General features: G+C 34.4%; 1 protein-coding gene across 5 annotated transcripts in view; it reads right to left on the reverse strand.

Annotated features, from left to right (window-relative positions):
• The window catches only part of LOC108140390 (laccase-5), a 65219-nt gene that overhangs the window by 27390 nt on the left and 12051 nt on the right, over positions 1–25778 (reverse strand). For all 5 annotated transcript variants that reach the window (XM_017263134.2, XM_017263126.2, XM_017263118.2 and 2 more), the window contains exons 2-3: positions 17904–18393; positions 5363–6123 (exon numbers count right to left, since the gene is read on the reverse strand). In XM_017263134.2, coding sequence (XP_017118623.1) covers positions 5363–6123; positions 17904–18393 — 1251 coding nt within the window. The remainder of the gene's footprint in view (positions 1–5362; positions 6124–17903; positions 18394–25778) is intronic.

Raw genomic sequence — 25778 nt, forward strand, 5'->3', positions numbered from 1 at the left:
TGTCTAGACCTTCAGTACTGAGCTTTATTTTAAGAGTACAAGCAAGTACATCACATTGACTTACGCACATAAAGCTAAAACTATTATCACAGTGTATTCTGGAATTCAGGTTACAAGAATCCTCAGGTACATCGATGGGTAAAAACTTGTAGTTAAGTTCTTCAACATTGACAGTTTGATCAGTTTTTTGTGTAGCTTTACCTATTCCTAAGATATTCAATTATTTCCATTTATGTTTCATGGAGGGACAGTTTTTAAATTAGTTTTTATAATGATCCCTTTTAGTTGAGCTTATCTTCTTGTTCACCGTTTCTCTAGCCAACTTAAACTGTTTATGAAAATCGTCAGTACGGTATCGCTTACATTTAAAGTACATAAATAAGGTTTTTAATTACTTTATTAAACCAAGGGTTATTCCTTCACTTTGTGACTTTATTTTTTAGTGGCACAAACTTCTTAAAAGTGTATTTTATGGTCACATACATTTAATTCAAGTTCCAGAGCTCGATAGTCAATATTTTTATAGTCTCAATATTTAAATTAAGGTCAAAAGTACGAAATATAAGGTCATGTTTTGATGAAGCTGGTTCCTGGTCATAAAGTAAAATCTTGTTTGGGCCATTAATGAGGAATAGGTCAACAAGGGTATCATAGGTGTTGCTAAAATGTGTGGGTATCGTTACTTTTAAAGGAAAAATACCTATAGACTCAAAATCCTCAAGTAGATTATTTTCCTTTAAGAGGTGGCTATTAAAGTCACCTGCTAGGATAATCTCAACATAAATCCGCAATGGAATCAGGGACGAATTCGTATGGTATTGTACAGTTCGGTCGATAGATTTTCGTATTACATATGCCAGATATTTGCACTAGTAAAAATTCTATTGGACTATCATTTGAATATTTCGACTTTGTTTTACTTTTCAGTTTTTATTAACATAGATCGCGACATTACCCGCATGACTAGCACGATAAACATCATAGGTATCACACATAATTGACGAGTCGCATTTTTCAGACGTAAACCAGGTTTCTGACACATTTATGACATCCAAATTTGTCTAAATAAAATTGACCATAACTCATAAATTATTTAATAAGCTTTGTGCATTGATATGAGCAATTTTAAGCCATTTTTGAAATTGCAAATTACTTTTATCAAGCTACCAGGCATATTTGGGGCGCAAGCTCAATTTTTGGATTTTTAAAAATGTTTTCAAAGAACAGAAGAAGATAATAAAGGTATCTTAACTAGAGATTCGAAGAGAGTATATTCAAAGTAATCAAGTGCGAAAGCTATCATCTGCAGATGAGGTGGTCTCTCTCCCCACCGAAGCGTGAGTATAAGCAGTATTTGAAGAGGTGGTGAGAGGATCGGCGTGCATCAAAGAAAGCTCTTCTATCGTCTCGACGCAGTGAACGTCCTCTTTACCAGTGCAACGAACATGCACAAAACCGCGACGTGTAAATATAGCAGAGAGCAGTCGACGCTTCTTCATTTGTATCTCATCTTTAAATATTTTGTAATTTTCTTTAGAGAGCTTCTGATCCGAAGCCCTAAAGCTGCAAGCGCCGGTTCAACCCAATTTTAGTAAACAGTGATATCTTCTCGTGGACGTTTTCAAATTTGATAATAATCAACGGCCGACGAGGGTGTTTTGTGTTTTACGGCATATGGCACACCATGCATACGCACGTCGTAAGAGATGATGGTAATGTTTTGAGCCGACAGCTTCGCTTCTAGTCCACACATTTTTTCACCCAATGCATGCAAGGTAGCCATCTCCTGATTCAGCTGGTCGACCCGCTCACCCACCGTATCCCGTTCAGAGCGAAGATCAAGTACCTCGCGTTCTAGGCCTATGTTTCGTCAGCCCATCTTCTTGACATCTCCGGCGATCATGTCCATCCGCCTTTCAATACTGGAGAGTATGCGTTTTTCCGCTTCATGGACATGTGTCGCGATTTGGTTGGTTTGCTCTTGAAGATGATTCTTAAGAAGCTCCAACAGTTGGGGCGAGGGGGCGGCCGAAAGGCGTTCACTGGCAAGCCAAGCTGTACGGGTGCGCTTACTCGGCTGCGCCGTAGTATGAGGAGGCATTGGTTATTTATTTTATTTTGTTTAGTTTTGTAAAGTGTTTTTATTTATGTTTTGAAACGGGTTTATATGTTTGTTTTGTAACGTGTTTATATGCTTATTTTGTAACGCGTTTATATTTTTGTTTTGCAGTGTAGTTTTAGATTACAGTTATTGAATTGTGAATTTTAAGAGTGCACTTGAAAAATAAACTGTGTTAGTGTGTGGGTACCGGTGCACTGTATGCGTTAGATGTTTGATAGAAGCAGAACCCGCAAACAAAAACAAAACACACAGCGGCTGTGAAAATAACTTTAAACAGTTATTTTATTTAATATATTGTTTAAAATTGGGGACCTTGCTGTTTTATAGATAGTTTCGACCGTAAAGGTGTTTTATCCGAATAAAATATCGACAACTTTAACGAGAAAGCAATTAAATATACGTCTGCTAACAGTGATTTTTTTTATTGTTCTTAATATGCGTTAATATGCGTTAAATGTTACATGTTACATACAATTACGAAATTTAATAGGAATAAATAACAACTTCGTTGTTTTTAACAAATACATTTTTCTATCTTTCTTGAACCCTTACATTACATGTATAGCATGGGTGCAACATAAATCGAGCGCTGTCCAATCGTTTATTTATCCTCAAAGTTAAAATTACAAAAAGTGTCAATTAAATCAAATTTAGTTAAATTTTTTGAATTTCAGTCCCATTAGTGGTATATAAGTTTTTAGGGCCCAAAATGACATTGGCTTACTGCCAAAATTGCCATTATGAAAGGGTCAATTCGTGGAACGTGTTCCTAAAAAGATGAGGCAATTTCAATTTTAAAAAATTTATGCATGTATTACAAATTTTCTCAAAAATGGCCTAAGCCCAAAAGAAACGTAACTCTTTTATTCTTGGCTAAGCTCGCACTTAAAGGTTACTATTAAACTAAGCTGTTGAGAGCGGTTGGGTGATCCTATACATCACAAAAGTATTGATCGCAAAAAAACAGACTATCTTGCAATTTGGCGATTTGGAGGAAAATTAGGTCAAATATAATCTTTTCAGAAGTTCAAGAGATATTCTGCTGAAAAATGAGTATAATTAAGTCCAATATTATCATATTAATTAAAACGATGTTATAAATTTCAATATTTTCAATTTTTTGTACACTTTTATGAACACTACTCCTGCATTTGTTTAAAAAAACTTAGACAAAGGAAACAAACTTTGACATCTTAAACAAGAAAGGAAGCAAACTTCGGCAAGCCGAAGTTTATATACCCTTGCAGCTATTTCAAAAACTAAATACTCTTTAAAACGTTTAAATTATGATTTACTTGCGTGTATGTTTAAAAACATTGAAGCTATGATGATTTGCAGCTTAATTATTCGATAGTTCCTATGGCAGCTATATGATTGGTTCCTATGCGAGCTATATGCTATAGTCGTCCGATTTTGATGAAATTTAAACCATAACTCTGAAATATTTAACCATTATTATATCTCGAAGAACTAAAAAAAAAAATGAAAAACAACAAAGTTATAATTTTTTTTATTTTTTTTATGATTGTTCCTATGGGAGCTATATGCTATAGTCGTCCGATTTTGATGAAATTTAAACCGTAGTTCGGAAGTTTTTAACCATTACTAAATGTCGAAGAACTAAACAAAAAATTAAAAAACACCAAAGCTATAATTTTTTTTCATATATTTTTCAAATTGTTCCTATGGGAGCTATATGCTATAGTCGTCCGATTTTGATGAAATTTAAACCGTAATTCAGAAATATTTAACCATTACTAAATGTCGAAGAACTAAACAAAAAATTAAAAAACAGCAAAGTTATAATTTTTTTTCATTTATTTTTCCGATTGTTCCTATGGGAGCTATATGCTATAGTCGTCCACTTGTCCGTCCGTTTCTACGCAAACTAGTCTCTCAGTTTTAAAGCTATCTGCATGAAACTTACCCAAAAGTTGTCTGTCTATTGCAGGTAGTATAAAAGTCGGAACGAGACGGATCGGACTACTATAGCATACAAATATATAAATGAAAAAAAAATATAACTTTGCTGTTTTTTTTAATTTTTTTTTAGTTCTTCGACATATAGTAATGGTTAAATAATTCAGAATTACGGTTTAATTTCATCAAAATCAGACGACTATATCATATAGCTCCCTTAGGAACAATCGGAAAAAATACAAAAAAAATTATAACTTTGCTGTTTTTTAATTTTCTTTTTAGTTCTTCGACTTATAGTAATGGTTAAATATTTTAGAATTACGGTTTAAATTTCAATAAAATCGGACGACTATATCAACCAGCTCCCATAGAAATAATACAAATATATAAAATAACTATCTAATAATTGAGCTGCAAATCATCATAGCTTCAATGTTTTTAAACATATACGCAAGTAAATCATAATTTTAATGTTTTCAAAAATATTTTATTCTTGCAATAGCTGCAAGGGTATATGAACTTCGGCTTGCCGAAGTTTGCTTCCTTTCTTGTTTTTGTAATATTTTACCAATTTGTTTACAATAAATAAAAAAATATATAAATTCTTAATATAAAATAAAAAACAGATACCGAAAATGTTACGTTGTTCTTAAGTTATTAATTAATGCCACAAAATGCAATGGACCGAAAAGCGCTTGGTGGAAGATATCCATTTTTATCGAAAAATCAAATTTTGAGATGAAGGTCATATTTACCTCGGTGGTTACGTAAATAAATAGAATTTCCACATTTGAGATCCGAAAATCCTCACGTCTTCTTGGAGTATATCCTCCCTTTTCTTTCTAACCATTTTAAACGCAAATTTTTTGTGGGCCACCCTGAATACTTTGTAAAATATGATGGACCTCTTACCTTACCTAATAGTTGATTGATTTCGATTTTACATTTTAACAAACATTAATTATTAATTTAGCATGGTGGTGGCAGTGCTGGTTTTTGCTTTAGTTTCAACATTATTCTTTTAAAATAAAATATCCCGTTTTTATTTTTTTTTACCCAAATATTGAGATTTTTGGCACCTTTACCTGCAATATATGCAAATATGTTTCACCTTACCTAAATACAAAATAATAATTCCCAAACACTGCGAATGGCATTTTATTTCGAATAAAGCCAACCTCGGTCTCCACAAGAATATAATTATTTTTATTATTATTATTTTTAGCTCATATATCTCAAAAGTAATAAATATTTATGTTTTTTTTGTATTATTAAATATTTTTTCAAAATTCGTAAATATTAATTTTAAACGCTACATACCTGAAAATGAAATGATTGTGTTGACATCAACAGGATGCACAGGCTCACCATCGGTTGCTATTACTGTCATGCCGTGCCCCTCAATCGTCACTTGTGCTGGACATACTGAAGCAAATGCATTTATCATCCGAAAGCGGTATCGACGGCCTGGTGTAATTGTGAATATTTCTAATGGAGTATTAGTCATGAAGCCAGTGTTTGGGTCGCGAAACTGGCCCTTGCCATTGATCAGCATTGATTCTGGATCTTGGCCTGTGTTTACTGCCAGGCGTCCAGGATACCGCTCTGCAGCATCTTCGTGCAACCAGTCACTGATAAGCATGATATGAGTTGTTAAATCAAAATCATATAAGTGAGAATTTGGGTCTCTTGATGGTGGTTGGCGAACGACGACGCTACCGTAAAGTCCATCTAGTTTCTGTAGACCTGTATGAGCGTGCCAAAAATGTGTCCCGGCGTTGCCTGTCCATTGATAACGGAAGGTATTACCTTGCTGAATGGGACACTGAGTAACGAAGGGTACACCGTCGTAATACTGTGAACCACGTTGCCATATACCGTGCCAGTGAATAGTTACTTCCATTCCCTCCATGTGGTTCTCCACATCAATGACAACCTTATCGTTCTCGCATACCTGAATACTAGGGCCAGGAATCATACGATTTGCAGTCAGAATTCCGCGCTCTACTCCGTCAGCTAAGACACACTGGCAATGACTCCAAACCGTATTCGTTGCGTTTGGAGTGCATACCTGGCAAGCACTAAATATATAAAAGGAGTAAAAGATGTAGTAAAAGAACAAGGGATGATTAAAAAAAATTATAAATATGTTTTCAAAAACAAATTTAAAAATTATTCGTAGTTATTCGTAAAAAGCTAGCCATCAATTTTAATCTTGATAAAAGCAAAAAATAAACAATATCTTACAATTTTAAAAATAAAACCAATTTTGAATTTGGATTTTATATTTATATTATTATTTATATTTAATAACATATATACAGTTATATGCGTTTTTATAAGTTTGCTGTTTTTTAATTTTTTTTTGTTCTTCGTCAATAGTAATGGTTTAGTATTTTAGAATTACGGCTTAAATGTCATTCAAATCAAACGACTATTACATAAAACTTCGATGAGAACATAAAAGTATATAATTTTTTTTTTTTTAATTTAACACTTTTTCTATTTTGTAATTTTTTTTTAAATTCTTGTTGACTTATTAATAATTTGACGAAAACGATATAATGTAGCTGCCCTAGGAACTATCGAATAATTGAGCTGCAAATCATCATAGCTTTAATGTTTTTAAACATATACGCAAGTAAATCATAATTTCAATGTTTTCAAGAAAATTTAATTTTTGCAATAGCTGCTGCAAGGGTATATAACTTCGGCTTACCGAAGTTTGTTTCCATTCTTGCTTTTCATGTAATGCCTTTCATTTATGTTATTATGTTTTTAATAGTCACCCTAATTTTAAAATTAGCTCCTTGATTCAAAAAATTATACTCCAAATTTGTTGTATGGTACTATTTTTTTTAACGTGGAAAAAACGTTTTTACCCTTTTTAAGCCAATTTTTTTTTATCTGAAGATCCGACAACATAAATTAATTCTTAAAAAATACACGCCTGAAAATCGAAAATAATTTCATAACTTTATCTGGAAGATGGATCATTCACAAATCTAACAAGCTAACTTATTAGATTTGTGATTCTGCGTACGCCACTATGATTTTTGATGGACGGTGGATGGAGGAAGGTGGCTCTGTGGGAACATACATAAGTCCACCATCCATCAAAAATCTCAACCGTTTTGCTTGGACGGGCTCAGTAGGACTGGGATATAGAACAATTTGGCTTAGGAACCTAAATAATTTTTTGAAATCAGCCATTACAGTGCTACATTCAGGTTATTTTTTTTTTTTTAAACTATCTTTTTTATTTAATTCAATAATAAAACATTTTACTTTTTGGGGAGAGTGGATGCACACTAAAATTTGGGCGGGCAATTTTTTGATTTGAGGTTGATGCTTTTGGTTTGATTACTTTTCAAGACACAGAACAACGGTGCTTCGGCTTACTCATAAACACATATCGGAAAAAGTATTATAATCGAAAGGAAAGTACTTCTTATACCCGTGCAAAATGTTGCCACTAGAGAAGGTACTACTGTTGGCAAAAAGGAAGGTAAATTAGTGCACATAGGTTTTGCATAGGTAGGTAGAGATTGGGAAAAAATCGATGTCTAATAGCCTATTTTCGCAGAGATCCATCCACCTTCCGCCATCCGTTGAAGGTCCATAAGGTTTTGCCGTTCCAAAAACTTCCCAGTTAGCCCGCCGTTAAAATTTGACGGACTTTGATGGACTAATTTATGCGATAGTTAGTCTATGTTTTTGCAATGCAGCCCTGTTCCAACGCAGTCCAAACTCGGATTTCCATAGAGCACATCAACCTTCCACCATCCGATTTCAGTTGATCTGAACAGCTGTGGCTTATGAAAACATGAACAAAGATGGTTGACCTGTTGACTTTGTTTACGTTTTAACGAGCTACAGCTGTTCAGATCAGCTGAAATCGAAAGGTTGAAGGTTGATGTGCTCTGCGGAAATCGGAGTTTCACATTTGTTGAAAATTCTAATTTCAACGGATGGACTGTGTGAAAAGATGGCATAAGAACTACAAGCAATAACAAAAACCAAAAACGCTGTGCGTCAACAACATAAGTGAATTCATTATGGACGAGTAGTTATTAATAGAGGCGCTATTTGCTCTGCCGCTCTCTTGAGTGACTTTTTCAGTGATGGCACGTAGATAAAATAAGGAAAAAATTAATTTCCTTACGGTTCGATTCGAACTTGTATTATGCAGCTGAACTGCATTGCAAGTTAAAGAGCGCGTTCCATAAAAAAAGCTTCTATCATGCATGCTTTGCAAGCGAAAAAGAATGTAAGAAGCTATAAAGAAGCATTGTTTATGCATTCTCAAGAGTTTTTGTGAAATCGTCGCTTCTACTATAAATCATAAAAAAACCTTCTATTGCAATGTAAACAAAAACTGAAACCCGAACGCTGCCGATCGTCCGATATTTTTGAGATCGTGTTTTTCAACGAAAACTTCGCTTAAAAAAGTCTTGTTTTGGAATGGACAAAAAAATGGGAAATATATTCACATTTTATCTTTAAAAAAATATCTGAACGCTTTGTTAGGTTGGTGGTAAATGACTTGTTAAAATTTTCCTAAAATTAATTCTGTAATAAATATTAATATTTAATTTTATTAATAATAATATTGAATGTATTTTATATTATATTAGAAAATTATTAATTTGAAGCAGTTTTTTATATATTTTAATTTTAGGTAATAATATATACACGATTACATGATTTCTTTCCAAAGCGTAATTTTGTTTTGAATCATTGTTTTACATTTGCCGGTGCTATACTTTCCTCCGTCACTGTAAACGACAAGAACAAAAGGAAAAATGCAAGAAAACGCGCGGTCTTTTTCAGTTCTTTTGCATTTCCCGCCACTTCGCGTTTTGATTTTCTTGGAGACAATCTCGTGTGCTGCGTTTTAAATAACAATTAAAATCGCTGCCTTTGAAATTTTCAAGTAAGTACAGTGTTGATATAAACAAACTATAAAGAAAAAGGAGTTCCAATACTGGAACACTGGATTAATTAAAACAATATATGAAGTGTACTTATTCAATTTAAAAACACTTATAACAATCGAAAAAACATGAACAAAAACTGGACTAATTTAAAACAAGAAAGGAAGCAACCTTTTCAAACATTCTTAAAAACATAAAACTTATGATTTACTTGCGTATATGTTTAAAAACTTGAAGTTATGATGATTTGCAGCTCAATTATTCGATAGTTCCATAGCAGCTATATGTTATCGTTTTTCGATTTTAATAAAATTAAAAGCGTAATTCTGACTGCCAAATTATTAATAAGTCAAAAAGAATAAAAAAAAAGAAAATTGCAAATATAAATGTTACATTTAAAAAAAAAAATGTAATATTTTTATTGTTTCCATGGAAGCTTTAAGTTATAGTCGTCCGATTTTGATGATATTTTAACCGTAATTCTAAAATATTTAACCATTACTATGTCAAAGAAGCCAAAAAAAAAACTAAAAAACAGCAAAGTTATTTTTTTTTTCATTTATATATTTATATGCTATAGTCGTCCGATTCGGCTCGTTCCGACATATGTACTACCTGCAATAGAAAGACAACTTTTGGGAAAGTTTCATGCAGATTGCTTAAAATCTGAGATACTAGTTCGAGTTAGAAAACCTATTTCAAAACAGAAGGTAATTATATATATTTCATAAATTAAACTTTTGTGTTTTGTGAACTCGGTACGTTTATTTGTGTGCTCTCATTTTTCTCCCTTACATCTAAATCTATATTTTCCAGGTTTCAATATGCTTAGCTCTTTTGGAGGACAATTTGCCAAGGAATATTAGTAAGGTATTAAGTCCCAGTTTAATAATGGAGCTAAGCTACGGCGGTACTAGGGACAAGGAAGGTTTTGCGTCCTACATTAATTTCAATGAGACATTATTCGGTAAGGGTGTTACATACTTACAATTATATTTTAATAAAATTACATATATCCTTCTTTGTGATATCGTTTAATTTTTGTTCAATCAATTGTAAAATTTTTTAATTTTTTAGTGCTTTACACTTTTTGAGTAAAAACAAAAATGTCATTTATTTATACATAGTGTATTAAATGACAAGCATTAAACTTTTCTAATTATTATATTTTAGGAGTCACAAAGGAGGGACGGCTACCGCTTCATCGACCACATTAAAGAGCTTCGACTGGCCTTCACTAGGGCTAATAATAACACATATAAGGCTAAAAGTATGGCCAAAAAGATAAGAGAAGAAGTAAACGTCCCGGAGTATAACAATATATAACAATAAAACTAATTAAATAAAAATTAAAATTAAAAATAGCTTTTTTGGGAACGATAATATTTGCATTCTTGGGTAAGACTATTAGAAAACAGGTTTTGGAATCATTCTAAATCTGTTCATTCAATATTTAATATTCATTCTTGAGATGTGTAACACACTGCTTGCTTTGGAAGCAATCCAGAAAGCTTCCCGGGGAGCTTTTCGGAGCTCATTTTAATAGTGTGCTTCAGAATGCTTCCTTCTTAAAGTACAAATGAAAGGGAAAGCTGAGCGTTTCTGAAGTTGGAACTACCTCCAATGGAACGTATAAAGATTCGTAATTAGATCGGTTCTAAAAAAAAGGCTTGCTTCTTGTCCCGTCTCGAACAAAAAGGAAAGGGAGCTTTCAGGGATCTGGAATGCGTTTTTCGCATGCAAAGGAAGCGTGAAAGAACACATCCTGGAAACGTGTTATTTCAGACTGGGTCTACACTGAATTCTTTACTTGCGTTCGTGATCTTTTTTTTTGTTTTGAGCACCCTTCCCATAGAGTAAAAAATATTTAGAGACACCATTTCCTATGTCGCTCTCTTGATGCTGCTCTGCCAATGATGCCACATGGATATAAAGAGATAAAAATTTCAGTTTCTCATGGTTCGATTCGAACTTGTAATTTAGCCCCGCGGTGAGTTTCTGCAGCTGAACTTCTCGCTCTCATTGATAAGGGCTGGTGCGAGCAGTGCAGTAGCAAGTTCACCGCGAAACCGAATTGCAAGTTTAAACCATCTATGACCATAGAGTAAGAACTATATGGAGACAATTGCTCAGCCGCTCTGTCGAGTTACTTTTCCAGTGCCACATGGATAAAAAGAGAGGAAAATAGTAGTTTCTCACGGTTCGATTCCAACTTGTAAGTTGTTTAGGGCTGGTGCGAGCAGTGCAGTTGCAAATTCGCCGCGGGACCGATTTTCAAGTTCCAACCAAAAATTGAAAGTGGGGTGGGAAATAACATTTAACTTCGAACATGGCTTTCAGCAGAGCTTTGGCAGGGGTTCGGGCAGAGCAAATGGTGCCTCTATATATTTATTACTTTATGGTATGATGGTTGTTGTTGCCGACATCCCCGCTAAATCCTTGATTTTCATTATGGTTGGATTTTGTTGCTGCACTGAAGATACTAGCATTAAAAGCCAGTTAGCGAAAAAGCCAAATACCTCGCCCTGATACTAGACAGGAAAATTTTCTGGACAGACAACATAGTTGATCGCACTCGTGAAGCAAGAAAGCAATGGGATGCAAATGGGGGTTCAAAGAAGCGCTGAACTCTGCATCAGTGGCGTGCTCCGCACAACCCCCACTGACGCACAACCCCCACTGATACAATTCTAAACATTGAAACCCTGAACCTGCTTGCAAAGGACTGCGCTGCGGAAACCGTACTGAGATTGCGTGCTGCAACGGCCTGGCAAGCTGGACCAACGGGCCACTCCTCCATCATACAAACCTGTGATAACTTACACAGGCAATACAACTGGCAATGTCACTTTCTTTTTATTCTTCACGAAACAATACAAAGTTTTCTTCCCATCATGGGATAAAACCTCCCACACCGGGTGGAGATCAAATACTCCTTTCGACTGCCAGACCAGTGTAGTGTATTCCAAGCAGAGACCGTAGCAATACAAGACGCAATGACGCAGCCCTACTCCAAAACAAAGATATATACCTTTTCTCATACAGTCAAGCAGCACTAAAAACCCTTTAACACCACCTAGGTAACCATATCAGGGTTCCGTAGATCCCTTAACGGGATGGCCAACCGACTCAAAATCAATTTCATATTGGTGCCTCGTCACCGAGACATCATAGGCAGCTGTATAGCTGATAAGCGGGCCAGACAAGGGACAACTGCCGATATCGTTCCCGAGAAGGCCACGGTGGGCATGCCCATGGCCACTTGCAAGCTTCTACTAAAACAGACTGTTACTAATTACTCTGAGAGCATATGGAACTTATTTACCACCTGTAATGCCCTATAATGTTCACCGCAAACTACATTTTTTCGAAGGGGCTCCGAATACCGTCTGCCACGCCCCAATGATTCTATATTTTAGATGAAATTTTATTTTTAAGATAACTAAAACTACATCATATAGGGCGTATAAAAAACAGGCACAACATTGTCCACATCAAACAAAAAAGGTCGGGAAAATAAGTACTATCTTTCTTCTTTTCTTCGTCGAAAAGAAAGTAACAGTTAGATGTGTTGATATTCTCTATTTTATTCAGGTGAACTGATTGAAGACCAGGCCAAGTAGAGGCTCATTCATGTGTATCTTTCTTGAAGCTATGTTCTTCACATAACGGAAGCTACCTCCGGTACACGTGAAGCTCTTCATGGCCTTAAGAAGTAAGAGAGACCTTTAACTCATTGCATGTGCCCAGGATCTCTCGGATAAAAGAATCAACTGATGCGTCAAGCTTGCTGGACTTCATGATATTTTTCTTTAGTCGCTTTTTCTCATAGACAGCTTAGAGTCAGATCCATTGACAGATCGACTTACTTAACCTTTCTCGATGGCGTCATTCGAAGGAGTCCTTGGCAAAGTAAATTGTTCTGGTCTTTCAGCAGCCTTCTGTGTAGTTCAGCCCTGACTAATTATGCTACCTCTATGAATGAAGTAGGAGTAGTGCACTGTTTTATCCTGTACAGGTCCGAATGTTAAGCTTGTAAGGGCTGATTCGGCTGTGGGCCCCAGTGACGGGGTCCTCCAGAACTAAACTGCGTATACTCTGAAATGAATTTTCGTTTCCAGTTCAGATGATCAGATGATGTTTCTACTGTTTTGAAGCGCGGTTGCTGAAATGTAGTCCCTTGTCGTTAAGGGATCCCGTCGGTGTGACCATTGTTCGGTATTACTGGTGAGAAGGGTTGTGATGGCTACCGTACCGAAGAATACCAATATTGGACTATACTTAATCCTGTGCTTGAATGGGCAGCGAGTCTTTTGGACTGATAGTTGGATAGATGGATTCCGAAAATATGGATTAAGGATGCCGCGCAGAATATGGCGACTGCTTAGTTTGTCGGTAAGTCGGATGGTAATAGTGAGAAGTTAGTAATTAGTGAATAGCAGTTACTGACTAACTGTTCATCTGTTCATCATCATTTCTACGTATTACGGAACGCGAGGTGTCGGACGACAACGTAGCTCCCATAGAAACAATCGAACAAATTTTGATAAAAATAATTATAACTACGCTGTTTCGACACAGAGTTTTGGTTGGTTACTTAAACCTACCGTTTATACCAACTACGTTAATAACATATAGCACTTACAGCCATGGTCTATGTGGGCCCATTATGAAGCCAACGTGATATATTCAGGCCTGTTTCAGTTTTCACTCGGAAGTGAATTCGTTAACATTGGCGGATTTCCCTTGCTTGCTAGCAAATTTTCTAGGGAAATTACTATTTGGGGGGAAATAAAACAATTAACATAAGCCTATGATTTGCCTGAGTTTTCCAGCCAAATCTCTGATCCACATTTGGCCCGCTGCTGTTCCTAATCTCTGTGCATTATTGGTGGACACATTTAATGTCTAATGTCTAATCACTCAAAAAGTCATTGGCAGACAAAATTAAAAATATTTTAAAGGCTGTGATGGAAACTGATCAACAAAAGTGTTGTACAACTCGTGTGAAAATCAGCTTGTTACCCGAAATAATTAAAAGAACGTTGGTTTGATTTTAACAATGTTTTTGAAACTTTTGGCAAATATCGAGTTGAGAAGACAACAATTGTTGGACATTAACCGCAATAACCGAAATTTAAGATGCAATGCAAATATTTTTCAGATCTATCACCTTTCAAAAACCTCCGTGCAAATTAATTTTAAATAGCGAAAATATTGTTTTTATTTACTTACATTTTGTGTTTTAAATTTTGTGCGTGAATCAGCTGCTTGGCAGCAGTGTTGCAAACTTTTCACAAGTAGTTTTCGAAACCAAAGTTGCCAAAGACGCTAAAAAAGGTCCCAACACAACTTGCTTTGTACAAAAAGTACATTAAATTAAGAGGTAAAAAGAACAAAAACACTTTAAACTAAACTTATATCATTTACACTTCAAACCATATAAAAACAAACCGAAAAGCGCTTGCTTTTAGCCAAGAAAATAATTATTTTTATTCGTACCATGACAACCCTTGGTTTGTTTCTTTCAAATTCCTGCGGATTCTAGAACAGGGGTGGCGGATTTGCATAACATACAACATCATTTTTAAAAAGTCAAATATGTTACTATTAACCAAATCTCTTATGCAACAATGTTTTAAAACATTAAAGAATAATGTAAAAATTTCGTCACAACTACCGCCCAACGATCTCATGCTCATGAGTCTTACGCTTCAAATGTCAGTACACGATCTCTTGCCAGTGGTCCTTACGCCGTAAACGGATTTGTACCTGCTACTTCTTAACTTCAGAAGTTCAACATGTTATAAAAGCTGATGTCACAAAAATTTACATGTAAGTACTCGTAGCCCATTGTTTTTACTATATATTTTGGCGAAAATTCCCAGATGCACCCCTGCAAGCGTTTCAGCCGAATACCTTCCTTGCCATGTTTAAAGCAAGAAGTCATTGAAGGTCTTCAAAGGGGGAACCTTCCTCTAACCACCCTAACTTTACGAATTGCAAACATACGAAGAGACTAAGCATCCGAGAGGAAAACGTCATCAGCGCTCTCATCGTTATTTAAAACCAACTTCAAGATGTTTTTTGATTTACCTATAACGTAAACCAATCGAACATTCCAAATACAACGAGAACCATCTAGTCCATCGCCTCATCGCTCTTCGAACCACTTGGTTCTCGTTTGTTTTTTAGATCTATGGACAGCTCGATGGACTTCAGATTTATAACGGAACTTAAATTATATTTAAAACAATAATAATTTTTCAGAAAGAAGGTAATAATATATTTATGGATGACATAAATGTCGGGACTCTGCTTGAGTTTAAATCATAGGAGCACTAGTTGGTAGTACAGTTCATTATAGCTGTCGCAGGTAACACGGAATGGATCAAAATGTGAGTAGTTTGACTTGCACACACCGGTAGTGCTAATGGACGAAATCGACAAGTCGGTGAGCAAGGAACATTCCAATTTAAGTAGCTTATCACTGAAACGAGTCCACAGCACCAGTTATGACAACTTTAAAGTTGGCTGGTCCAAAAGGCGCAAAAGGATTGTATCCATAAAATGACATGGATTTTCATTTATCTGGTTTGAGCAGCAGCTTATAGGAACCAGTCATATGCATACTACACTTCATCGAAACTTGGAGAAGGAGGAGCTTATGAATCAGAAGGTCATTGTTCACTGAACCGAAAGTTTTGCTAAAGTCAGTAAAAATTACAACAGTTTGAAATTGTAGGAAGATAGTTGTAGTTGACCGACATTTTATGAAACCATGAAGGTTCGCCGATATTAGTGAACGACACTGATGCTGGACTTGAGTAGCCATAGTTGCTAATATCGGACCTACCTAATGAAGGACTCCTTCAAAAATGCATCACAAAGCTGATTTTGGGTTAAACAACTGGTCAGAACTCAAATTTTGGCAATGCAAAGATGTTGGTCTTTAAGAAAAGATAGGGAAATAGAATACAACAGTAAGGGGAGGATCCAATAATAGAAAATAAAGACTTAGGTCAGACAATAACAGTGCGTAAACAGCTGCAGATATTGACCGCAGGGCCAAATTACAAGTTCGAATCCAACCGTGAGAAACTGAAATTTTTCCCTTTTTTAGTCTAGGTGGCATCACTGGAAAAGTTACTCGAGAGAGCGGCAGAACAAATTGTGCCTCTATATATTTCTTACTCTATGGTTTCTACGCAAACTACTCTCATAGTAGGAGCTATAGGAGCATTTTTCGGTATAACCTTGAGCTCTTCCAACCATGCAGTCTTTCTCTCTCTTTAATTGTTGCAAATCTCCGTCCTTTCATAAGTCTCTTAAGTTTTGGGAACAAGAAAAGTTCACATGAGGCAGTTTTAAAAACTATCTGTATAAAACTTTTCCAAAAGACTACTATAGCATATAGCTCAAATAGGAACAATCGGTAAAAAAAAACCCTTCTCATAAGCAGTTTTCAATATAGCCTTGAGCTCTTCCACCGATGCAGTCTCTATCTCTTCAATTGTTGCAAATCTCCGTCACTTCATAAGTCTCTTTAGTTTTGGGAAAAAGAAAAGGTCACATTAGGCCAAATCCGGTGAAAATGATGGCTAAGGCATGGTTATGGTGTTGTTTTTGGCCAACAAATCGATGTTTCTTTTGGTCAAAATTTAACAATTTTGGAACAAACTTCACTGACACACGTGTCATGCCATGTTAGAAATAATTTCATGGCACGAGCTTAGCGATATACCATTCTCATCAGCAACTTCTCTGAAAGTGATTCGACGATTTTCCAATACAATTTTCTTGACTGTTTGAACGTTTTCATAAGTTGTAGACGTGCTTGGGCACGTCACGGTAGAACTCCTTCTTTGCTTAGGTTTCGGGATACAGTTTAACAAGCTAGCAAGAACGGACTCCCCCGTTCCCCCGGGGGGCTGACACACCAATAGCCTTGTAAGCTTTAACTAACTTGGCCAACCAATTAAAAAAATCAGAATTGAAAACTTCGGAAACTAACTTGGTATTTGCAGGATGCAGGTAGATCTAAGCTGCGTGCTCACCGTCCAGCAGTAAATTTTTAAATTTTTTTCTTAAAAAAACCCTTATATTGCTTTTTATACGTGGAAGACCAATTCATGCGTTTTCAGTTCGCGCAATGTTCCGAAACGCGCTTGGTTTTAAATGAGCATTTTTAACCTTTATTGTTAATTGGTGGTCATTAAGCTGATTTGCCGCATTTGGAGCTCCGAGAACCCACACCTCATCTAGGATATGCCAACGCATCTAAAACGCGGTATGTTGGACGTTATTCTTCCCTCGAATGGAAGATGGTTCTTGATGGAAGGACGGAACTTTTTGCGGTACATTCGGAAATCGAATAATCAAACGAAAATGCAATGTCAACTGACCTCCTCTTTAACGATAATTGTTATGCACATCCAACCAGACACCCTAAAGTACAAAATTGAAGTTGCTATCGAGGTCTGAAAAATTGGGTGATCGGATGACCTATTGCAAGGCGCCATAAAAGTAAAAAATTCGACACAGCTTTATTGTAACACCAATTAAACCAGGGATATGCATAATTTCGATTTCAAAAACGCGTTTTCAGTTATAAAGATATCATAAATAAATTAGCTGCCATAGAAATAATCGAAAAATTAATTAATAATCGATATACATTTTGTCGTTTAATAGAATAATATATGTTTTTGTAGCTGTGAGTGTATAAAAACTTGGGTCTGCCGAAGTTGGCTTACTGTTTGATTAATTGGTAAATGTTGAAAATTTTAGCCTTATTTGTTCTGCAAAAAAAACTAAAAACAAATTCGTTTGTTCTTTATTTATAAATGGTTTCATATTCTGATCAATGTATTGTTTTATTCTCTGAAAGGTAAATTGAAAATACCGCAGAATTTAATACTTACGCGCCCAGAACGGTGTAGTACTCCAACGTAAAATGATAATAGCAAATTCTTGGAGGCTCGCCCTCGCGACAAGCGCGGGCACATTCGTCTGGAGCAGATAGTGCAGGATTGCGTCGCAGCTCAGCAGTTGCGCTAGTTGAGAAGTCTAAATGCCGAAACGGAGACTTTGGATTGGGTTCAACCACGGTGCCTGTAATCTTATTAGCTGGATAACGAGCAGATGATGGCAGACTTCCGCGTGAGTTAAGGTACCCGCTGCCTGCGGTCAAGGATGGCTTACTACCAGCAACGCTTGAGGAGGGTATGCCGGTCCCAAGACTGTTACTATTTAGTGGGACGGGGCCAGCATTGCTCGCGCTTATAGAGGGGTGAGTTTGGACAAGTCCATGTGTTGCCGAATAAAAAGGTGAATCGAATGGAGTTGAACTACTGGGAGTGGCAACATGTTGCTGCCAGAAGGATTCCGATTGTTTAAGATCCGGTTGATTTTCTGGATAAAACAAAGAAGAAAGTCGCAAATATAAGTTTGAGAAAAAATATTCGTATAAAATAATTTTTTAAGCTTAAAAAAACTTGGCTTTTATGGCTGTTACCGGCTGTAAAGCATACCTTTTGCAGATGTTAAAGAAGACAACAGGGGTCGAAAAAAAACACACCTTTTTTAGATTTACGAGCGGATTGTTGACTGTACTATCTTGTTGGCTTGTTAAAAAACGTTATATTTTTCAGTAAAATAATTATTTTATTATAATCTATCGAAAAAAAAATAGGTGAATAACCTTATTTAGACTTATAATAATATGGTACCATAAAAACATGTCATTTCCAGAATCAGGTGTGATCTGTCGATTTTAATTTGTAAGCTGGTGTAATTAAACAAAAATAGTTCCAGTTTTTATGTGACTAACATGAATAAATCGAAATCAGATGATAGCAATAGTATAAGGCCTGTTCCGGTTTTCAATCGGAAGTGAATTTGATAACATTTTCGGATTTCATTTTAACATATGAAAATTTCCCTTGCTTGTAAACAAATTTCCTAAGGTAAATTTCCGTTCGAGGGGAAATAAAACAGCTGACTGCCACCCCTGCTCTTAGCAAAAGCCAATGTTTTGTCTAAGCCATAGCGGTGATCAAAATTTGGCCCGCTGCTTCTCCTAATCCATATGCATTATTGGTACACACATTTAACGATTAAAATTAATCCAAAAAGGACTTGGAGCCAAAAATACCAAATTGTATTTTTAAGGCAGTGATGGAAACTTTCCAACGAGAGGGTTGAACCACTCTTGTTGAAAGTGGTTGCCCGACTTAATTCAGGTAGTGTTGAGGTAAATTATAAATTATATCTTTTTACTATTTTTTTTTAAAGTTCTTTGATATTTAGAAACTTAGTTTGTTATTTAAGGATTACGGTTTAAATTTGATCAAATTCGGACAACCATATCATAAAGCTACTATGAAAACAATTGTTCAAACAAGAAAATGTATAAATATAAGTATATGAACTGAACATAGCTGCCACTTGAGTCAAACAAATCACATTTACACATAACATGTAAAATGACCACATGGGAGCGGTCATAGAATGTCTTTAACTATAAGTGATATCAGGGTAGTTGTGATCTCCCTTATCGCACTTAAGAATGCTTTTCCAAGTAAGGGATAAACAAGCCACTCCGTGGGATATTAGAAATAAGATTATAAGATTTTATGAGCTCGTTGCTCGTCAGAATATAGCTCTTGCGCCAGGGCCAACAGATGCGGTCTCTGCGTAGGCCACAGAAAGGAATAGAATACGAATCACACTAATGTTATAGTCGGATTCCATTAGCGCATTAAAACGTATTTAGCCTAATGCGCATTTATTTACACAGGGAATCCCATAAGGCTAAATGCCGCATTTATAATAAATGCGATATATAAATGCGATTAAAAACCATTCGCACCGAAAATTTTTAGAAAAAATACCGAAAAATACTTATTTTTAATGATATTTTGTTCGTACCACCTCTATGAAAGCTGTTTTCTATACGCAATGGAATCAGGCACATTTAAAAAGTGCACTAATGCACTAATGTAATTCTTTTCTGCATGGGAATGGCTTAATAAATCAGAATTACGCTTTTAATATTATTAAAATCGGAAAACGATATCATTTCGCTGCCACGGGAACGATCGAATAATTGAAATGAAAATTATCATAACTTTAATGTTTTAAAACATATACGCAAGTAAATCATAATTTTAATGTTTTCAAGAATGTTTATATACTTTATAGGGTCGGAAATGTCTCCTTCACTGCGTTGTAAACTATACAGTTCTGACAATAGATACACATTTGTTTCATTAAAAATTACCGCCAATAATAAAATTGTTGTCTTCTAGACAGCAAGCAGTATCAATGCAAGCTGTTGAAGAAGCAGTTCACTGTTGGCAATAGTTAGATAGTTATAATTTCTGAGAATGCAGAAATATTTAGCTTTTAAGCAATCTGCTTGAAAATTTCCCACAAGTGGTTTTCTATAGCTGGTAGTGTAGGTGTATAGGTTTAGGTATATGTATATAGTAGGTAAAGGTGTATGTAGTAAGAAGATAAGTTGGACGGACGACTATACCAAAAAGCTTTCAAAGGAAAAAACCGGTAAAACAAAATGTAATAAATTATAATTTAGCTGTTTTTTTTTTTACTTTTTCGATATATAGTACTTGACTTTTATGATAGAATTACGGTTTAAATTTGATTAAAATGTGACTATTAAAAATAAACAATTAGATACATATGGTATACAGTTCCCATGGAAATAATCGAAATATTAAATAAAATTTGTAAAAAAATTTTGATTTCTCTATTTTTTGGACGTCCGCCGTCCCTGTTCTAGTTTCGCAACGAATGTAAGAGGAGGCTGCGAGGGTTGTCATGGTACGAAAAAACAAGTATTTTCATGGGACCTATTTTAAGTAAGGCCTTATGTGTTTGTTCAAATATGGTAAGTTAATTAAAAAAAAAAGTTTTTGTTGTGAGACGTGATTTGTTGGGACCTTTTTCATCGCCTTTGGCAACTCTGGTTGCCTCATACTAATCAAACGCCTCTGTCAGTTGCCAGTAAGCTGATTTTGTTTAAGAACAAAAGAATCCAAACGGAAATTCAGTGGTTATTCGCCAAATGGTGAAGGGAAATTCGAAGTTCTTAAAAAGAAATCCGCAAATGTTTTCAAATTCAGTGAAAACTGGAAAATGGCATGTATAACATTGTTCTTTTTCAATTTTTGTTTAATATGATATAGCCGCAGATTGACTTACTTAAAAGTTTGTTAAGAAACGAATGAGGCTACTTTTCTCATTTGGAGAAGTTAACGTTGCATAGGCAAAAATTTCCTCCTATAAGTATCCACCACCAATTTGATGGGGAAAAACCAATAAAAAATGGTTTCAGGTTAAAGGAAGAAACACATTCTCATTAAATAGTTGTAAAATAATAATTATTGCTTAAATTTAAATTTAAAACTAATCTTAATTTAAGCAATTTTATTTGAAATCAGATACATTGCAAAAGATGAGTAAGATGTAAGCAAATATGTCAAAACAACGAAGTTGTAAAAATATTAATGTTCTATAGGGCCAGATAATTTTCTCGTTAATTTTTACATCCTTAAAAATGTTTTTTTTTTTTAATTTCAGTCAGAAGGATAACAGCAGCATTAGGAGAGTCAATCTAGCCATGTCCGATCTTTTGTCCACTCGTTTCTACGCAAACTAGCCCATCAGTTTTAAAACTTTTAGTAGAATTTGAAACGAGGCGGATCGGACGGACTATATCAAACAGCTCCCATGAGAACAATCGGGAAAATATATGAACAAATTATAATTTGGCTGTTTTTCAATTAATCTGAATATACTTCGATTCAAAGTAATGGTTTATTGTTTCAGAATTACGGTTCTACGATATCAAAAAGCTGCTTGTAAAACATAAAAGAATAAAAATCTAAATATTGTTGTTTCAAAAAAATTTTAATTTATCGAATAGTTGCAAGGGTATATAATCTTGGACTTGCCGAAGTTTGCTTCCTTTCTTGTCAGTTAAGCTTTACAGTCTTGCCAAACATAGTTTGTTCAAACAAAATAAGTACTAAAGAAGAGGTAAAAGTTTTTTTTGTAAACCATGTTCGCAATATTTTGGTACTTTGCATATATTTCAAACAAAAGTTTATGATATTAAACAAAACAACTCTTAAAAAATATTCGAACCTTCGACATTTAAAATATTTTATACCATATTTTGTGACGAAAAATGAATTCCTTTTTAGTTTCCGGAATTTCACCAGTCTTGGGGTGTTTCGAGATACTTGTAGCTAGGTATGTACCTATATCTTATACCTTACATACATTAAAAAAATATTTTTCTTCAATTCATATAAAAAAAAATTTCATACATTAAAAAAAATTTCCAAAATAAGGGAAATATTTTTTTATGGTTTCTAAATTAAAAAAAAAAATTAGAAAACTATTTCTCAGCTACAGAAATTTATGATTCATTTTCTTAAATTTAAGGTGTTTTATTTCTAAGCTATCTCTTCCTAATTTTCTATATATATAGGTAAAATAGCCTTTGCTTTTAGAAAATAAATACACTAGCCTGTTCTAAAATTAAGAAAAACGCCTTTAAGTTTAGATACATTGTTACATATATAGAAATCAACTTTACCTTAACACCTTTAAAATAGTCCCTATTATTCATGGCTATTTTTTATGGCTAAAATAAGAAAAGAATGGGGACAACACCCCGGCAAGTCTGGAACTACCAGCAGCTACGATCAGGCTAGCATCGGTCTACAGGACCTTCGAAAAGGGGGACTCTCCAGGCGAGCTAGTGAGGCGCTCAAAGTAGGCCTGGTAATCGCTCTCGACGCACAGTGGGCAAGCCCTACCATCAACAACAGGTCTCCTTGAGTCTCTTTTTAATTTCATCCTTAGCTCAAATTTATACATATGTAACAGGGGTAACACCCCCACCTTTATCACATAAACTAGTCAAACGGTCAACGGTACTGGGCTGACTTTTAAATACTTAACATGTCTTTAAAAGCAAAAGGCACATAAGAAATCGAATATACTCAGGCCTGTTCCAGTTTTCCCTGTGAAGTGAATTCGTTAACATTGGCGGATTTCCCTTTAACATAATCAAAGTTCCCTTGCTTGCTAGCACATTTCCTAGGGAAATTACTATTTGGGGGGAAATAAAACAGCTGACTGCCGCTACTGATCTTAGCAAAAACCTTAGGCAAATAAGTTTTCCAGGCAAATCTCTGATCAACATTTGGCCCGCTGCTGTTCCTAATCTTTCTTGCATTATTTGTGCACATATTTAATGTCTAAATCAGTCAAAAATCATTGGTAGCCAAAAATAACAAATTCTACTTATTTTAACGGCAGTGATGGAAACTGACCAACAGAAGTGTTGAACAACTCATGTGAATTAGCTGCTTGGCACTAGTGTTGCAAACAAAAGTTGCCAAAAACGATGAAACAGATTTAAACACAAGACGCTTTGAACAAAAGTCAAATATGTTATGCAACAATGTTCTTAAAACATTAAAGAACAAGGTAAAAATTTCATATGCACTTTAAGTTATCGCAAAGTATTTTAAAAAAATTAATTTCTGTTCTTGCGGATCTGAATCCGCCAGTCAAATGCTTGTCAAAAAGTTTTCGTGAGTTTTTTGTGGAAGTTAATAGAGAATTAACGGATGGAACTTAGATTCCGTGCAAATCTTTCGGAAGTGAAAATTGGAACAGGTTTGGGAAACCTGTGAATCTTTCGGAAGTGAAAACTGGAACAGGGCTGAATAAAAACTAACAGATATTAAAACTAAAAAACGCAAAACACAAAGCATTAAGGGCTAAGAGTATTTTTAAGAAACTCTTTATCCTAAAACATACAAAATAGTTTCTATTTTTTATAAACATTTCGCCCATTTATTTAAAAAAGTTTCTTTCTGTAATATAGACAAAATCGCCCAGAAATCCAAATCGTTGGCGATTTTCTAAAATTAAAGGCGAATTTCTATGTTAAAGAAAAAATCTTATGTGCGGCTACCTTTAACCTTACCTAGGTAATGATTTGTATTTATCTTAGTGTTAGTTTTAGGTACTGAAAATATTAATTAATTATTTGTAATAGCAATACTTAAGTGCGACTTAAAGATAAGTTAATTCCACCGCATGTGCAATATATAAGATGTTTATTTTAACATGTCTCTACGATCAGACTTAATTGCCAGAGCAATAATAATAGTTCAACTGCAACTTCGTGAAGAACTAATTGGCATCAAAATGATTAAGCTAAAAAATAATGTTAAAAAAGATGTGTTTTGTACCTGTTACAGTACCTAGGTACTTGACAAATTTTGTTCTTAACTTACCTAGGTACTTACACTCATACCAAAATTTACCTTAAAATTTATTAATTCGGAAATATTTTTCTGAAAACTGTGAAATATTTCTTAAATCAAGGAAGTTTTTCCCAAGCATAGAAATAGTCGCCCTAAACTGAGATCGCCATAAAATAAATGAAATTCCTGCGTATTTATGTAATGTTGGGACTTGTTTACAAATAATATATTCGTAATATTAGGAAGGCTTACCCTAAAAAGTAACTAGCCAATAAAGTCCTTTATAAAAACTTCCAGCCTTATCCTTTAATTAATATAACCCTAAAAAATATAAATGTTTTCTAGCCATAAAAATAGAAATATTCCTCGCTCGACAAGGTGGTTAGATCGTCTAACCAGCAATCTAAGCCACCCGAGTTAAAAATCATACATTTATTTTTTTGTACATGGTTTTTTTGTTTTTAAAGCTTTATTTGGACTGTACAATTATTTGAAAAAAATATTTTGATGAAATTTGCTAAATTATCCATTCCCTACGGCGGTCAAATAAAAATGTTCATTTTTTCAGAAAGATACTTTATTACAACTTTACATTAAAAACTAAAATATTTATTTATCTCACCCCAGGTTTTCCAGTTGAAAATGGAATTTTCGTATGCTAACAAACAACACGAATACATACATACATACAAATTCATTCTAAATAAAAAAGTTTCTTTGTATACATTTTTTTAATTTTTAGAAAAATTTGACCTAAAATTTATGGTAAGCTGCCCTACATTAGAGACACATTTTTCTAAATTCAAGAACAGTTTTCCTTGCGTCAAGGGGTATTTTAGAAAGAGACACCATTAACTTTAGAAAAATGTACCTTAGAATTTATGGGTTGCCATTAATGACAAAGAATGGGGGAATTTCTAAATTTTAGGATAATTTTGTTGTGAGTGTATTTTCACAAATACCTTTTACCTTGCCTAGGCGCAAAAAATTGGTACTTTTCCCAACACTGCATGTAACACACTTTTCAATGTAACAATGTAATTTTTAACCCAACGAGTAAAGGGTGTAATAATTACCACAACCGAAAGCAGTTATTTTATTCAGACTGATCAATAAATATATTTGAAATACCTTTTCGTTTTTTAAAGTTTGATTTGGCCTACTAACTAAGTTTCGAACTGATAACTGTAAAGTGGCACTCTACTGTTACTGCTGTAATGCTGTAAAAACAAGAAATTTGCCTATTTTTTGTCTTCACTGGCATCGCAAAATAATATACTTAAATATACTTATTTAAGCATATTTAAGTATATTTAAGTATATTTAAGTATATTTAAGTATATTTAAGTATATTTAAGTATATTTAAGTATATTTAAGTATATTTAAGTATATTTAAGTATATTTAAGTATATTTAAGTATATTTAAGTATATTTAAGTATATTTAAGTATATTTAAGTATATTTAAGTATATTTAAGTATA

The sequence above is a fragment of the Drosophila elegans genome, unplaced genomic scaffold, assembly GCF_018152505.1.
Source record: "Drosophila elegans isolate 14027-0461.03 unplaced genomic scaffold, ASM1815250v1 contig_536, whole genome shotgun sequence".
NCBI classification, from domain to species: Eukaryota; Metazoa; Arthropoda; class Insecta; order Diptera; family Drosophilidae; genus Drosophila; species Drosophila elegans.